The sequence below is a fragment of the Acanthopagrus latus genome, chromosome 8 (assembly GCF_904848185.1).
Source record: "Acanthopagrus latus isolate v.2019 chromosome 8, fAcaLat1.1, whole genome shotgun sequence".
Lineage (NCBI taxonomy): Eukaryota > Metazoa > Chordata > Actinopteri > Spariformes > Sparidae > Acanthopagrus > Acanthopagrus latus.
In genome coordinates, this window is record NC_051046.1 from 21,389,569 (window position 1) to 21,405,395 (window position 15,827).

General features: G+C 41.7%; 1 protein-coding gene across 6 annotated transcripts in view; it reads left to right on the forward strand.

Annotated features, from left to right (window-relative positions):
* The window catches only part of si:ch211-1e14.1 (UPF0606 protein KIAA1549), a 53,532-nt gene that overhangs the window by 24,775 nt on the left and 12,930 nt on the right, over window positions 1–15,827 (forward strand). The window contains exons 12-24 of one of the 6 annotated variants that reach the window (XR_005076625.1): window positions 1,290–1,469; window positions 2,118–2,393; window positions 3,473–3,702; window positions 4,514–4,650; window positions 5,584–5,598; window positions 6,026–6,231; window positions 7,394–7,623; window positions 7,739–7,883; window positions 7,981–8,304; window positions 9,981–10,033; window positions 10,585–10,733; window positions 11,316–11,470; window positions 12,095–13,017. Coding sequence is in view for 5 of the 6 variants with exons in the window: in XM_037108031.1 (XP_036963926.1) it covers window positions 1,290–1,469; window positions 2,118–2,393; window positions 3,473–3,702; window positions 4,514–4,650; window positions 5,584–5,598; window positions 6,026–6,231; window positions 7,394–7,623; window positions 7,739–7,883; window positions 7,981–8,304; window positions 9,981–10,033; window positions 10,585–10,733; window positions 11,316–11,470; window positions 12,095–12,334 (2,340 nt within the window). In the remaining variant the exon portion in view is untranslated. Of the gene's footprint in view, window positions 1–1,289; window positions 1,470–2,117; window positions 2,394–3,472; window positions 3,703–4,513; window positions 4,651–5,583; window positions 5,599–6,025; window positions 6,232–7,393; window positions 7,624–7,738; window positions 7,884–7,980; window positions 8,305–9,980; window positions 10,034–10,584; window positions 10,734–11,315; window positions 11,471–12,094; window positions 14,426–15,827 lie in introns of those variants that run through there. The other 5 variants (XM_037108031.1, XM_037108033.1, XM_037108032.1 and 2 more) reach the window with 5 other exon arrangements.

Below are 15,827 nucleotides of genomic sequence, written 5' to 3' on the forward strand. Positions count from 1 at the left end.
GCAGGAAAGCAAATCTCCCAAAATCACTGGACCACCTATTTTAAGCACAGTTCAAAACTGAAAGGCTGGTAGTGGCTGACAGTCACTTTTCATTAACAACTTGCTGCTTTATGTATTAAAGGTTATATTATCCTAAATTATGTTAATGGTCAAAACGGTTATCCAAGCATTACTGTATCCTGCATAGAAAAATTCAAGGGAGCTGATGTGAAAAGCCAGAAAAAATTAGATGCCTTTTATATCCAGATGAACAGATAATTAATTAGGTGTATCAGTCATTGCCATGAATGGGCTGTAGGACTGCACAGAGTCTAGCGTTCATTCCTTCTTTTAGATGGGCTGAGTAAAACTTTAATGATCCCAGAAGAGAGACTTATTAGAGGACATGAGCTAAATTAGAAGTCATGATGCTGCTAGTACATAGAAAGTGCTGCTCTTTTACTTTATTTGAAACTGTTTTGATGTTTTCTTACATCCTCTTTCGCTTAATGCACTAACAATCCTGCCCTTCAGTTCCCCTTTGTCTCATTTTATTTTCATTTTACGACATTTGAAAAGCTTGTCCCTCCCCTCTGCCTTCACTTGAAATGGAAAGAAGGGCATGTGGCTGCGATGGCACTGTTTCATCCCTCTGTAATGTCTCTTTCACTTTAAAGCACTTCTTGCCCTGAAGTTAACTAACACAAGGGAAATGTGTTCTGCTGTCTGAGGTCCCTTATTTGAGTTAATGTACATCCTGATGAATGAAATGTTTTAATATATAATGATAAAATGGCTATATAGTCAGAATTATCATAAATTCACTTTAAAAGGGTCAAGTACATGATAAACTGTATAGTAATGCTAATTTGTTGTGATAACTGAAAGCAGTACCAAAGCTTAAATCAAGCCCATCATGTAAAAGCCCAGCTGCAGTGTTTTGGCCTTTTGTTGTTGAGACTAACTTTTGTTCCAGTCCCAAGGTCATCATGTTTGATGCACTTGACTGAATATCTGTCTAATTACCACACACCTGCAGTGTTCTAGCTATCTTTCTTTCCACAATTTTGATTTTTTTTTTATTGCATAGTCCCTGTTTTGATGATTTGTGTTTTTTTCCATCCTACTGCCATATCTTTGATCCTCTTCCCCCCACTTGCATTTTTTCTCGGCTGAGCTGAGCTTCAAGCTGAACGCCTCCACGTTGGTTTGATGCAGTAAATCTAATGTGCAGAAGTAACACTCACTTAGCCTGCTCTCTCTGCTTAACACAATGATCTGTCACTGAACACCGCTCCCCTCTCTCTCAGTCCACTACCTCATTCAGAGAATCAACGACCTCCCTTCTCCAGACTCTCCCTCCAACTAGAAAGGATATAGAATTTAGTGATGGGGAGTATGAGGAAGAAGAAGAGGAGTATGAGGAAGAGGAAGAGGAGGAGGAGGACAAAGAGGAGGAGGAGGAGGAGAAGGAGGTTAAAAAGGGGAAGGTACAGAGCATTGTCTGGTGGTTCCTAGCAGATGTAGATGAGACCTAGTTTATGTGTTTGCTGTCTGAACAGTGGTTGTTGAAATCCTACACAGTTATATAAAGTAGTCAATAGTTAATAGCGGAGCTTTTGATTTTCTTTTTCATGTGTTGCATACAGAGACAATAGCATCATCACTCATTAGCAGTGTTCCACACAATATATTTTTTCTTTTTACTGTAAGAAAGTTCTGCATCCACCCTTACAAAATACATACTGCTACATGCAGAATGCGTAAAACTGGGACTCACTACTTCAAAATAAAAATGTGCCTTGAACTTTGACTAGCTTGCTCATGAATAATAATGATTTAAAGTAAAAAGAAAAAGTATGCAAATTTCACAACAGCTATCATCTGTAGCTGGCTCAGTCAATGTGATGCGTCTTCGTCCGCGCAGAGTATTGTGGGTCAGAGTGGCCGGAAAAGCATGCTGGCTTGCATCCTGAAAAATCTGACTGGATGCTGTAGGACCTCCTGGTATTTTTGGCATACTACATTTGACACACTATTTATTGGGATGTCTTTTTTTGGCACACTAAATAGTATGGTAGTATGGGTGCTGGAGCACCGCCTAAACATTTATGCTATTCATCATTACTTCTACTTAGAGTCCAGTAGCTCTCTCCAAGAGCAAAGAGAGTAAGAGCAGTGAGGAGGAAGAAGAGGAGGAGGACGAAGAGGAGGAGGAGGAAGAAGAGGAAGAGGAAGAAGAGGAAGAAGAAGAAGAAGAAGATGAGGACAAAGATAAGGCAAAGGAGAGCTTCAGAAACAAACCAGAAGAGCAAAGAAGACAAGGGAGCAAATCAGTGATAATGAAAACAGGGGAGATGAAGAAAGAAGAGAGAACTAAAGTGATAACTAAAGGGAGGAGAGCCAAGGAGGAGGTATATGTTGTTCAGTAGCCATAGCAACTAGTGCGTCCCGGTTGTGATGTCCAGAAACAGGAAATCCAGTATGACACATAATATTGGATTTCCCGGACTGAAGTATTGCTGTGTTTATAGTGTTTAGATCCTGAGGAATCTGTGTTGTGAAGTCAGTTTGTGTGTATCAGTTGTTTGTTGTGATTCCCCAGTTTTACTATTAAACCAGGCTAAGTAGTAATTAGCAAGTGTAATGTGGGAGATATCAATAGCTGTGTGTTTTCTTTCATTCAGTTTTAATTATAATGACACAGCTTTTCCTGTTTCAGCTGCAGCTTTTTTTCAATGGCTGGCCTTGTTTGTATGCCATGGAGAGCAGCGCACACAAACATACACACACACCCTGTCTCTTTCTCTCTCTCTCTGTGTTTGGATTAGCAGTTTCGTACTGGCAAGCATCACACTGGATTAGCAGTTTTATACCAACAAGCTCTTCCTAAGCCAGACAGTTTTGCATCGGTAAAGTCTGCAAGTGCACGTATAATTGAGAGATTTAACAGGAACATGTCATGTCACTCCTACCCTCTCTTGTATACACATTTTAGTGTCACAGGACCAGAGTTTGAGCAGAGATCTGACATCCTCTGTTTACTTCTTTTGCTGTCTCAAAGTCCCGGGGGCTTTTCGCTCAAACAGTCTCACTGCTTCCATCCCCCGCTACTGCAAAGGGAAGGAAGGAGCTCAGTTTTTCCCCACATCTCTCTTTGCCCCTGTTCCTCATATTCTGTCTCTTTATTCATTGATGCCTGTCTGTGAATCTCCCTCATGAACACCCATCTATTGGTCATCAGCTTAATTATGTACTCAAAACCCGTCTGTCCATCAATCTGGATGTCACTTCACTCACTCACAACTCTTGTTCCAGAGAGAATTCAAACTGCCACTGTGGATTAAACCACAGATTAATAATTCCACTTTAAAATGATTATTACCATATTATTGAATATGTCCCTGTCATTAAATAGCTTCTGCCACATGGCTTTCCACCTTTCTTTCCATTCCTTATTTCCTTCCCCCTTTGCGTCTCCTCTGCCCCTCAGTTGCAGGCTCCCAGTGTGAAAGGTTTTGACTTTGCCAAGCTGCACCTTGGCCAGCAGGGTAAGGATGACGTAATGGTGATTCAGGAACCCGTCCCGCCAGGGCCTGGCCCTGGACCCCTGCCCATGTCTATTAAAGATGGCTTCAGTCCATCTGAGAACGGGGAGATTCCAACTCCAATATCCAAAAACTCCTCCACTAAGGCGTCCCGCAGCGGTCGAAGACGAGACAGGTCAGTGCCTCTTTTCAGTGCATTGCAAAATAAACTCTTTACAATGATTTTAAATGAATATGGAGAAATGAGAACATTAAATTGCATCAGTTGTCAATGTAGGTTAAGCTGTCACAGGTTATGTAACAGAAAACAAAGAAGAGGCCCTGAATTTGCACTAGCACTTCCTTGTAGACTAGTGTTTTACTCAGTGACAAACACTAGGTTCCGATCATATTTTGTCTCTCTTGATGCAGAACTTTGTCAACTCACAGTTGGTTTAAACCCTTTTACCTGATAAAGACATTTCAAAATGTATTTAGATGTTTAACAGGACTTGTTTTATAGCCCATTGCTCTGATTTTTTACTCACCTCATCTGGGACAGTCACTCAACCAGACAAAAAGGCTTTTGGCAGATCCTCTGATCAATTATTTATACACTAGACAGTGAGGGACCTTCACTCTTGCATCCTGTCAGTTGGTCTATATCATTTATCTTAAGTCATGATAAAATGCACGTGATTTATTTACTATTGGATTTCATAGAGATCTCCCATTTGACATTAAAAAACCCTTTCTGTTACTAATGCTATTTATACCTGTTGATTTTTACCCTCACGTGTTAGTCGTATCAGAGAAGTAATTGGGAATGTAATTATTCTGCTAGTGGAAATACTAAATACTGCATTTACCACAATAAGCTTTGAATTGCATGATTACTTCTTAGAAGTCTTCCCCCAGTTTTTACCTTTATCTTTCATTCATGCATGGCAAATTGGTATGTTAGTGTGTTCTTACTTCTATTATTCATACATGTCTTCTCTCGGTAGGATCTCGCCGTCTGACGGTGACTCGGTGGTAAGTGACCATTCCAGCGAGCGGGAATCAACTGAGGAGAACCTGAGAGCCCACGCCACGCCCAGCGACAGCAAGCAGACCCGCAAAGTCCCCATCAATGTTTTAAATGGCAAGTGGCCTTGGCAACACTCACATCACTCCTCCAAACACAAAGAGTGAATACTAAGGGGGAGGGGAAGGAGGAAACTGAAGGGATTGGGCAGACATAAAGACAGAAAGAGAGAGCAACCAAAGCTTGTATGATTTGATTGACAAGAGGGCAAGATTGAGGGCAGGGGAGACTGAAGTGGTGAAAAAAAGGCAAGGACTGGGAAAAAGTGCTGCGTCAGCCCAATCAGTGACATGAAGATTAGAGAGGGGGGCAGTGAAGGTAAAAGAAACACCTGGTTGAAACTCTTTACCGTGGTGGAAAGAAGTCCAGACAGAGGAGGAAGTAGGGAATAGGGGAGGAAAAATAGCTGAAGTTACTTCATCTGACAGCTTGTTGATAGATTCAAGCCTGCAATGTCACTCAGAGAGTACGTGCTGGAGCCAGAGGCAGTCAGGCACACAGACTGCAGCCTGACTCACCCACACAGGAATGGTCTCTGTTTTGTTTTTGATAAATCTCTCCATGGGACTGTATATGCTTTGCCACAATGTTTAGAGGTGGGTTGTATATGAGACAAGCTCAGTATTATGTAGCGTAGCGTCTGTCTTTTTGCTCATTCAGCCTGCATTTTGATCAGCATTTGTTTTCTGCTCATCAGAACCTCCCTTTCTTGTCTCTGATTAGTTAACCTCACAAAAGGAATCTTTTATCAGCTTTAGAGGTGCAAAATCCCACATGACTCACTTTCCTTTCCTTCTCCCTGTTTGCTACTCCCTTATGGATTTCTTTTGATTTCTAAAAGTTTATACAACCCTCACGGTGGCCAGACCTAAGTTCACTTGGCTGTTTTTTGTTTTGTTATCTACATAAAAGTAACTTCTACCATAGGTTCTTCTATTTGGTCTTATTCACCTTAATGAAACTCTTTTCCCTTTCTGTTGTGGTTTGCAGGGAAGAATAGAATTGGTAAGAGTTTGTCCTCTACGTCTGTGTCTCCCAAGGCTTGATCTCCAGCAGCTGTGTGTTTGTTTCTGTTGTAGTTCTGTGCAGAGCTTGTGCTCACCATCCATCACTGTCTGCTGAGCTGTCAGTCACAGTGTAGAGACAATCAACTTCACAAACAAAGGCAACACCATTGAATGAAATTAAGTTTGCATCTAGAGTTCAGTGTTCATTTCACTTTACCACTGGAAACATTTACTCCATGCCTTTTGTTGTGAGTCATAACCTGAGCATAGTCATGTCAACTGAATAAAAAGGTAAATGTTTAGCAGTAGTCGTCTGTGCCTTGTCCCCTGGTTTAAGACAGCATTAGCTTTTAGACTTGCATTGTCTACACTGTGCTGACGGAGTTATGAACTTTGTTTTTCTACTTTCTTGCCTCCTTCCTCAGGTCCTCCTCCTTTGAATGGTACAAATGAGCAGTTGTCTTCAGCCGCCATCTTTGAACATGTTGACCGGATGTCTCGTGCCGCAGATGCGAGCAGGAGACTCCCTAACAAAGTCCAGCTCATTGCCATGCAACCCATGCCTGTCCCACCGCTGCACAGCCCTCCAATCAATGGCAAACTGTCTGACACCAACCAAATCAACAAAGAGGTTTGCTCCTCTAAAATTCTTGCCTGGCATTTTTTTTAGCAAATCAATGATTCTAAATTTTCGAGTCCAAGGACTTTTAATTGATACTGGTGGAGCATGCTGGCACTCTATGCTAGAAAATCTGTCAGTGCATCCATGTTGTTTTAGATCAAAAAGGCGACTGATTTACTCATGATTGTCTAAGAGAACTGGCAACACTGTTATCTGCTCCTGTGAAATTTGAGTTAAGTACAGCCTTCCAAGCCAAAATTGCCTTCTTCTCAAGTAAAGAAGCATCAAAGTCTTGAATTATTTTATCAGTGTAATACAGGAAACCTAGTAGGAGCAGATGAAAGTGACTCAAGTCCTTTGAAAAATGTAATTCACTAACTTACTGGTTGAAATGGACACAATATAATTTATTCACTGGTGCTCATGTCGTTCCTGCAATTTGTTACACATTAATCATTGGGATCCTGCTTGTTGAAGTCTTAACTCACTGAGGGTCTGGACCCCTATCAGCCAAAGCTTTATGGGCAGCCAGGAAGTGGTTTTAAGAGGCATAAGAAACTTTTTATATAGATGCACTATAGGCCTATATTTCCATGTTTATTAATTTAGGTTATTATAACAAAACTCATTGGATGAGCATGGTGAAGACCTTAACACAGGCTATAGTCACTTAACATTCACTCGCTGCTGAATCAGCTTTAATGTTGGAAAAGGTAGTGGATGCAGTTAAAGCAACTTCAGTGTTTGTAGTACCATGGCCAAGTGTCAGGAATAAGAAAACACAGAATTTGTCAAATGAAGAACCCCAGTAAATATGTATAATTGTTTGAAATAAAAAATAATACATGATGCAGATGGAAAATTGCAAAAAATGTTCCTAAAAACATCAGGAAAAGTCATCACCAATGATATTCACAGCAAATAATTCTACTTATTTTATACAAAATTCCTGCAGTTATATTACAGTCACTCAGATGTTCAGAACTGGTGGTTATGAACTGAATATTATGTGAAAAATGTTAAGTTAAATATTTCACTTAGTCATGGATTGTCAATTTACTCAATGATAGAAAAGGGGTTGCTGAAGGAAAAGGTTTGGGAACCACTGCAGTTAGTGGAATCTTAGTAGATTTGTCTAAGCTGTTGTCTAATTAAGCAATTTTCTCCTCAGATACAGGTAGCTTTGAGGCACAAGTCAGAGATCGAGCACCATCGTAACAAGATACGTCTGCGTGCCAAGAGGAAAGGCCACTATGACTTCCCTGCCATGGATGACATGACTACCAGCCATGGAGATGCGAAGGAGCAGGATCGCATCTATCAAAAAGCACAGACTCAGATTGATAAGATCCTGGATCCAGATGCCCAGATGTCCTCCATCTTGATGGGATCCAAGAAAAGGTTAGGGCTAGCATGAACTTGTATGGACAGGTTGATCTTTGTATATGGGTGTGTGGGGCTTAAAGTAGATAAAAAAATACTCAAATAAATTAACATTTTTCCCTTTTTTTCTCAGTTGTCGAGGGAGGCGCTCTCCCAAACAGAGGATGAAGGACCAGCTAAATGGAGGCATGATGGAAGCAGACAAAGACCACCTCATCACTGAAGACGGTGATGCTGCTTACAGAAAATGTCCTGGGGTCAACAATGTGGCCTATGTGGTGAGTAGAGCAGAAGAATCATGACATTTGTACCATCTTAAATATAGAGTATAACCCATGTCTCTAACTCTCCATAAATGTGTCATGTTTAATCCAGTCGGACCCTGACCAAGGCCCAGGATCCCCTCACAGGAGCCCTTCCCCCACTGATGACGTCTTCCTAGGTCCAGCTTCCTCTCCTCCTGGCCATGCCCCTCCCCCACCCCCCTACATGCCCCCACAGCCCTCTATCGAGGAGGCGCGGCAGCAAATGCACTCCCTGCTGGACGATGCCTTCGCCCTAGTGTCGCCCACCTCTCAGGGCAGCACAGCAGGGATCACTCTCCCAGGGGTCAACTCTAACCCTCCTGCCTCCAGCCCTCCGGGACGGGGGCCCAGACCATGGGGTCCAACATTCCCAGCTCTTAGCCCTTTCCCAAGTGTAAGTATCAGTCCCTGGTAGAGCCTGATTAACACTGATATAAGGGAATTAAAGATTCCAATATCAATATGTCAGCCGATACACACGCATTTTTTGGAGTGATCCCTCAAACGCTGCTGTCAAAACCTTTGGGGGGGAACTTGGGGGAAGGTGTAAAGTAAACAACATGTAGTGATTGTTATAAACGTGCAAGATAGTTGTCACAAAAATGTGGTCATCTATGCTATCAAAGCTTTTGTTATTTCAGTTTGCTCATTTTACTAATCTAGTGATGGCCCGAGTGAAATGCACTCCCTGTTTAAGTCTGTAACAGAAAAAAACAAATAGACACGTGTAAAATCCTTTGTATTCACTATCTCCTCGCTTTCTTAAGTTTTGTTTTCCGCTCATTCCCAGCATGAAGCCTATAGCTTCCAGTTTAATCGTGTCCTCTTAGCAAACTAATCAGTTAAGTATTCCTCCATCTGTCACCCCTGTGGAGCTGTGACCTTGCAGCCCCTGTCAGCTATCTACAGCTCCTAAGACTCTACAGTAATATACCCTGCATATACTTGATCTGCATTAGCTCCTGTCAGTGTTTGCTGGTTTCAGAGTTGGTACAGACATATCACAGCTCTGAATAATAAGCTCAGTGTTTGCTTCTGTATTAACATTTATTTGTAACATATACATTTAGGAGGGAAGACATTTCATATTTAGACTATTTGTTGAAGAGAGGTCTGTGCAAAGCAGCACCATACAAAGGCAGGTTTATGCAGTGCCACAGTTTGTCAACACATGTAGTGGGGTGCCTGGAGTCCATAATACAGTGCATGTGTGGCACACTTGTTCGTGGTGTTTCATGTGATGTTGGGGACTGCCAAGAGACAGGGTTATGTATAGCATATTCTCTTCTTTGAAGTGCAAGCTGAAGAGTAGAGCTGAGCCAAAAATTGAATAAAGCTTCAGTGCCCGTGGGTGTTGTACGAGAATAAAAGTTATGAGTTGTTTAGCGATGGCAGAGCATTATTTGAGGGTTACAGGAAGCAGTCAAGTGCTTTGACCATTACATCCATCAGATGAGATCAGCAGTGAGGCCTCATCAGTACTGTATTTTAGAGACACAACCTTGTGTTCTAGTCTCATTGGAAAAATACAAGTATATTAATTCATGGTTTAGTGGTTTTATTGTATTTAAACTATGTTCCTATCTTGATTTTAGCTTAATTACCACTGTGGTAATTGAATATCTCATTTGCGTTTCTTCACATTCATAATTAAAAGCATTTTACAGCTAAACACCTCCAACAGCAGTCATCTCCCCGGGTGACAAATATAGAGAGAGGCTTAACAGTGAGCCGTGGAGCTGTAAAGAGCTGTTTGCTGGTGTCGCCTTTGCAGGTTCAGTGCTTTGATTTGCTGTTAAAGGTCAGCTGTAAAAAACAAAGGCTATCCAAGAAAGCCATGCTACAGTATATGAATTGAGCTCCACTTTCTCAACATACTGGATAAAACTGCAGGCAAAGTACTGCTGTCTGGAAACAGTATGAAAGCCATGTCATGTAGAGTTTTTTGAATATTGTACAAGCTGACTGTACCTGAGAGCGACAAATTTAAATGGTCATGAAGTTTAATATCCCTCATTCCGTCTATTTCATTGCTTTGTCACTCACAACCTCCTTCCTTGTTTTCTCCAGAGGTTTACTGAGCTGGCCATGTCCCCCCCTTCTGTCCAAGGCCTGATACCAAGGTTAGTATATCGGACGATCAAAATTGAGTATTCATGTATACATTGATAAATGATATGCTTATTTGACATCCACTTCTTCCGACACCAAAGGATTTCCTATTGATCGGTACAGCCTGATTTCCACCACTTTACCGGGAGAAATGTTTTCCCTTTAGATGCATCAAGTGAGTTGGGGCCTCATTAATAATGAAAGAAAAGTCATATTTATTTTATTGGTTTAATGGATCAGGTCCAAGTCAGTGGTCCCTTAACTTGCTCCAGTACACACACACACACATTCATGTCATAAAACAGCGGCCAATGTTTTTCAAGTCAATTCATTTTGTGGATAGCAGAGCAGCCAAAAGGAATTTTTTTATTTGCGGTCAAACAAGTTATCACCAGCGGACATTTGAGCAGCAGCTGTCCGCCACTTGTTTGTTCTTTGTGGGTGGAAATATTTATGAAATGTGTAAGACTATATTAACAGTTTGAGACCATTTTTATGTTCCACACAACACATTTGTCATTAAATCACTAAGTGAATGGAAATACGTTTCTTTGTGTTTCAGGCCGGGCCTTGGCTCGAGCTACCTGCCACCAGGAGAAACAGCGGGGCAATGTGAGCAGCTCCAGCCAGACAGCCTGTACTCCAGCAGGGGCCTGTACGCTGATGAGCTCCCCTCATCGGCCAGACCGCGACCAGTGGGGGGAACTACAGGTACACATGCAGACACATACAAACATTGCCCTGTTTTCATGCCTGTTAATACACTTGAACTCAGATGTTGTACTTAGGAATTTTCTATTACTTATTTTCAAGTACAGCTGCTGCATAGCTCCCTGTTTGCACCCCTATTTAAGTACAGAACATTAACAAATGAAAAGACTAAAACACTCATCTTTTACAGATTAACAATACACAGTCTTCATACAAAGTGTTTGTCTGTTCATGGAATTTAGTTTCATTCAGTTTTGGATGTGGGCCATGACATGCTTTCTTAGTACAGACACGCACACCTCCTTCCCATAAACCTGTGAAACTGAAAGAGCCTTGTCTCTCTCTTAAATTATTTAAGGGGCTGGCGTGAAGCTGCTGCCATGTGACTTACACTAATAGAAATGGATTCTGGCATTTAGTATACAGAGTGCAGCACAGCAGAGAGACAGACAGAGTGCTTTCTTAGAATGGACTGATTGCATCAAAGTACATTAAACGGGCTGCATAGGGATTGAGTGTCAGGAACTGTAGCTCTGGTGTGATGTGTGTGTGATATGTCTGTGTGTGTGTGTGTGTGTGTAGGCGCCCAGCTTCATCATCTTACACAGGTGGGATTGTCCAGTCGGATGAATGGTTACCCAGCAGGGGTCAGAGCCGCTCCAGGCCACAATGGAGGCATTGGCTGGAACCACTACCATGACGACAATTTCTCCAGGACAGAGCCTGAAAAGGATGCAGTGAGTGAATCACAGATTTCATTTTATCAGGACCAAGATCTCATCTGCAAGAATAAAACACATTAAAATGAAAAGGAAGACAGGAATTGTGGTATTTGTTAGGTTGCATTTCATTTTTCGTCTTTTAAAGGGCTGTTTGTTTCTTTTAATCATCAACAAATCCCACAAACAGACCAAAGATCCTCCTAAGAACCTTGATGAAGTAGTAGTTGAAGTAATATGTATCCAAAACCTGATATCTTATTCCTCTGTGCCATAAAACTTAATTGTTATTATATATTGTTAAAGACATAAATGGGACATACCATACTTGTGACCTGATTTTAAAAGATGAATATTGTCAGTATGAACAAATGTTCTTGGGTTTATTGAAAGCAGAAAGTATTAAGCAGGAGACAGACATTTTTGTTTTTGATCTTTCTCTAGATTAGTGTCAGCTTTATTCCCTAAGCTCTCTGTTTTCTGCATAGTTTTTTCACAGCACTATGCTGCTCTTAAAATCTTGTCTAGTTCTCTGCTTTCATTCTCTAGCTCTGTCACTTTTTACTACACTTTACATTTTCCCTCTATCTTCTTTTCACCATCTTACCACCATCTCTCCCTGTCTCTCCATTCTGCCTTCAGTTCCTGGACTGTCCTGACTACTCGTCCTCCTCTATCTTCCAGACGCCCAGAAGTGGTATCAGGGAGCCCTCAGCACCCCCTGTCCACCTGGACACCTCGGGGATGGGCTATCTGTCAGCCCCGCCGCCCCTGGATACTTCTCCTCCTACCCACTCATCCGCCTCCCTGATCAAGGCCATCAGGGAGGAGCTGTTGCGTCTCTCCCAGAAACAGGTGGCTGTGCCAAGCTACCACAGCTGAAGCCCCGACCTCCGGTCTGTAGCTCTCACCAGTCATGCCACTGACCCTGCCTGCCTGCTTCGCCTAATCTGACAATACTTCCCATGGAAGTCCCTGACAGAGAGAGAGTCCTGCTAAAATGAAATGATGAGGTGGCTGATAGAGATTTTTGAAGAAGAAAAACTGATGATGCACTTCCGACTACAGTATCAGATCAGCTGCAGTTTGTCAAGTAAGAGACAGTATAATGAAGTGTAGAACAATATGAACAGTATATGCTGGATCTTTTGAAATGAGATGACATGACATGTCTGGACTGTCCATGTGTCTGTCCTGCACTTCATGGTGGATCAGGGAAAGAACACCCCGAGTAAAGGCCAATGCGGATCCACATTCTGGACTTGTTGCTGCATTTCTCCAGACTCTATGTGTCATGGTTACATTCTCATGCTGCCTTCACTGAAAACCCTGTAAAACAAATGTCTTCTTTTTTGTTTTCTACATTACTTTAATTACCATACAGGTGTTTGTTGTTTTCCAATGCAGGCCCTTAACCTCTTCATCACTACCGGGTGCTACTCTCCTGTTTTCTGCCATGATGAGCCATGCTATGCCTTGACACTGTGATGTAGTTCACCCGACCCAATCTACTGCACGGGCCTACAGTGAGGTCATAGATCACAGCCAGCAAGCCAGTTCAGACGGTAGGCAGTAGGCAGGGGCATCCATAGAGACTGATACCACTTATAAACACTACCTATCCTTTCCGTACTTATTGCAGTAGCCCAGTTAGTCTGAGTTGATATTTTTTGACCTCTTGACTTACAGTACATACTCGTTTTTTGAGGACCTTCACACAATCATGTCCTGTGGTTTTATTTATGTTTAGTAGCTAATGGGTGGATGAAGAAATGGCCTTGGAATCAACCGTTAGATATACAGGCGCAACGGTGTTACAAGTACTGAATGAAGTATTTGAGTATGTACTTTGACGGTTATACGTTTGTAGTATATGGTTGTAATTTGATGCACTGTATACAGACTACTCAGTACAGCTCAGGTCATTCAAAAAGAGATTCTCACGGACAAATCAGTGTTTAGACAGTTTGATTGATCATGTGGAAGAATAGTCGATGAGTGCATCTGTTTTCGCATTATTGACTTTGTATTGAACAACCATCTCTGTTTCATGCAGTATTCAAGGTTTGCTTTGCCTTTTTGTTAGCACAGGAAGGAAAAAAAAATGTACTGTACATGTTTTCATTTGTGATTTACTTCAACCAGTCATGCCTATGTGCTTTTTTGTAAGTTCTTTGTTTTTACCTTGCCTCATGTAATTTGGCTCACCTTACATGTCTCTTAGTCATCGTACTGGTTGGAAATTGTTCTAGGTTACCTTTTTCTTTTTTCTTTTTTTTTTTTACATGACCCTTCCCCGACATGTTTGTGACGTTTTGGGGCCTGAAGTGATATTATATTTAAATGAAATAAAAGAGAAAACTGTGGATTTTGAAAGCAGGGCTTGAAACATGTTTCAGAGTGATTACCAGTGTTATGTGGCAGATTGTAAATCTTCCCTACACCAGCACCAGCTGACTCAATGAATTCTGCAGATGTTACCAGAGCATACCTCCCATCCTTATTTGTTTGCGACGTGACGTGCCTTTTGGACTCACCTGAGCAGACTCTCTGTGCAATCTGTTTTACTGTCATTCATCCTGTCAAGGTTGTGATTACAGCAGTATTTAGTACCATAAAAAATGTAAGAATGACATCATGGCTGTTGAGGTGTTTCTGGTTTTCCATTTCAACTCTCATGTTCATGTGCTGTGTCATTGATCTCACACTGTTTGCCTCCACCTGCTGGTTCTGTACTGTAACAACAGCCCCATCCACTCTTGTTCATCCTCAGTTCTTTTTTGTTACTATGACATTTTTTTGGGCGTTGTTGTTTTGCGCATCTATTTCCATGTCTTGTACTTTGTGAAAATCATCTGTTGGCTGGCCCAACTTTATGCTTGATTGATGTTGCATGCTTAATTATTGTATTTCTTTTGCTTGTTTTTTGCGCGTGCTGTTCCAAAATCCTTGAAATACAAAAAAGAAATTGTCGCTGGCCTTGTCCTTGGATTTTAACTTTATAAGCATGGATACATTTTTCGACATGTTGACACCAGTTGTGAAACTTTTAATTATATTTTGAGTTCCTCTGACACATTATCACCACTACATTGATAGACTAGACAGTGGCATCAGTAAACTTTGTACACTTTTATACTCTATACTGTGGTGTAAATCATTTTAGACATTCTTATTTGGAGTTGAAAATGCTCAAACATAGCATATCACATGCCATTCATTCAATATCAAATGTACGAATGTGGGTGTTGTACTTACAACGAACAGCCAGAGGGTGTCAGTACAGCGCAAGAAAACCACATGTGCCTTTTCTTTTTCACAACAAAGACTGCACCCTGCCTGTGGATGATGTAATCAAAGCCTGAGGATGTCTCTGTCAGTCTCTGAAAAGAGCGTTGTTACATGAGGAGAAACTGTGTCGTGAAAAAATCAAGTGGAATGTGTATGATTATGCGATGCCGGGTTAATTATTCCCTGTCAGTCACTGGGGCTTCTCATATACACTGGAATCCGGTCACAGTGAGAAAAAAGTTGGCAGTTAACATTTTTGCAAACCACTGGTATATTTCACATTTGTACGTGTGATAGGCTACGTACCACACTGACATTCAACAAAGTGTGTCTTAGACATTCACATCACACGTTTATGACTTAACTTTTATATCAAGAAGCGAAAGGGATCCTGGTTAAGTTGTCATGAGCCAGTGATCACAGTTCGAGACTGTGTTTCAGCAATTTGTAAGCATGACACCACAGGCTGTTTTTAGGGAGACAAAATAAGAATATAGAGATACATAGTAGGCAAGAACATAAAATGTAAATGGAAACCAGCATGTGTGCAACAACAAAATGTGCCGGGAGCAGGCCAGCATTTGCCCCATCCCGATGAAGTGGCTCAGTCATCGCTCACTTTGGTGTCAATCAATGTCACTGGCTATGAGTCGTACTGCGAGCTCCTTGATGTGAGGGAACACTTCCTGCTCTTGTATTGAGCTCTGTCTCATCCCATCAGACGCTTCTCCGATTTAATCCCATTACAGGATCTAAAGCCACTGAGTGGAGCAGCTAAATGGTCAGCAAAGCTCCTGATGTCAAGCTGCGAGGGGGTGGACGGTGCAGAGGAAACGCCGCGCTGATCTTTTCACAGCCTGATTGTATTCACGTTGCACTCGGATCCGTAGGAAATGATCTGGTATCTGTTCAAGCAGTGAGCAGTGAGTGACTTTTGACTGTTCAGGTGATCGCTTCCTGTTGTCTCTTTTGGTCTGATCTCTTGCTGGTCTTGGGCTGTTTAACTCTGGTCTCTTTCATGACTCCCAGCATTTGAGTCCATTTCACAGCTTCCTACAGACACATTTTTTTTGTTGTTATATTC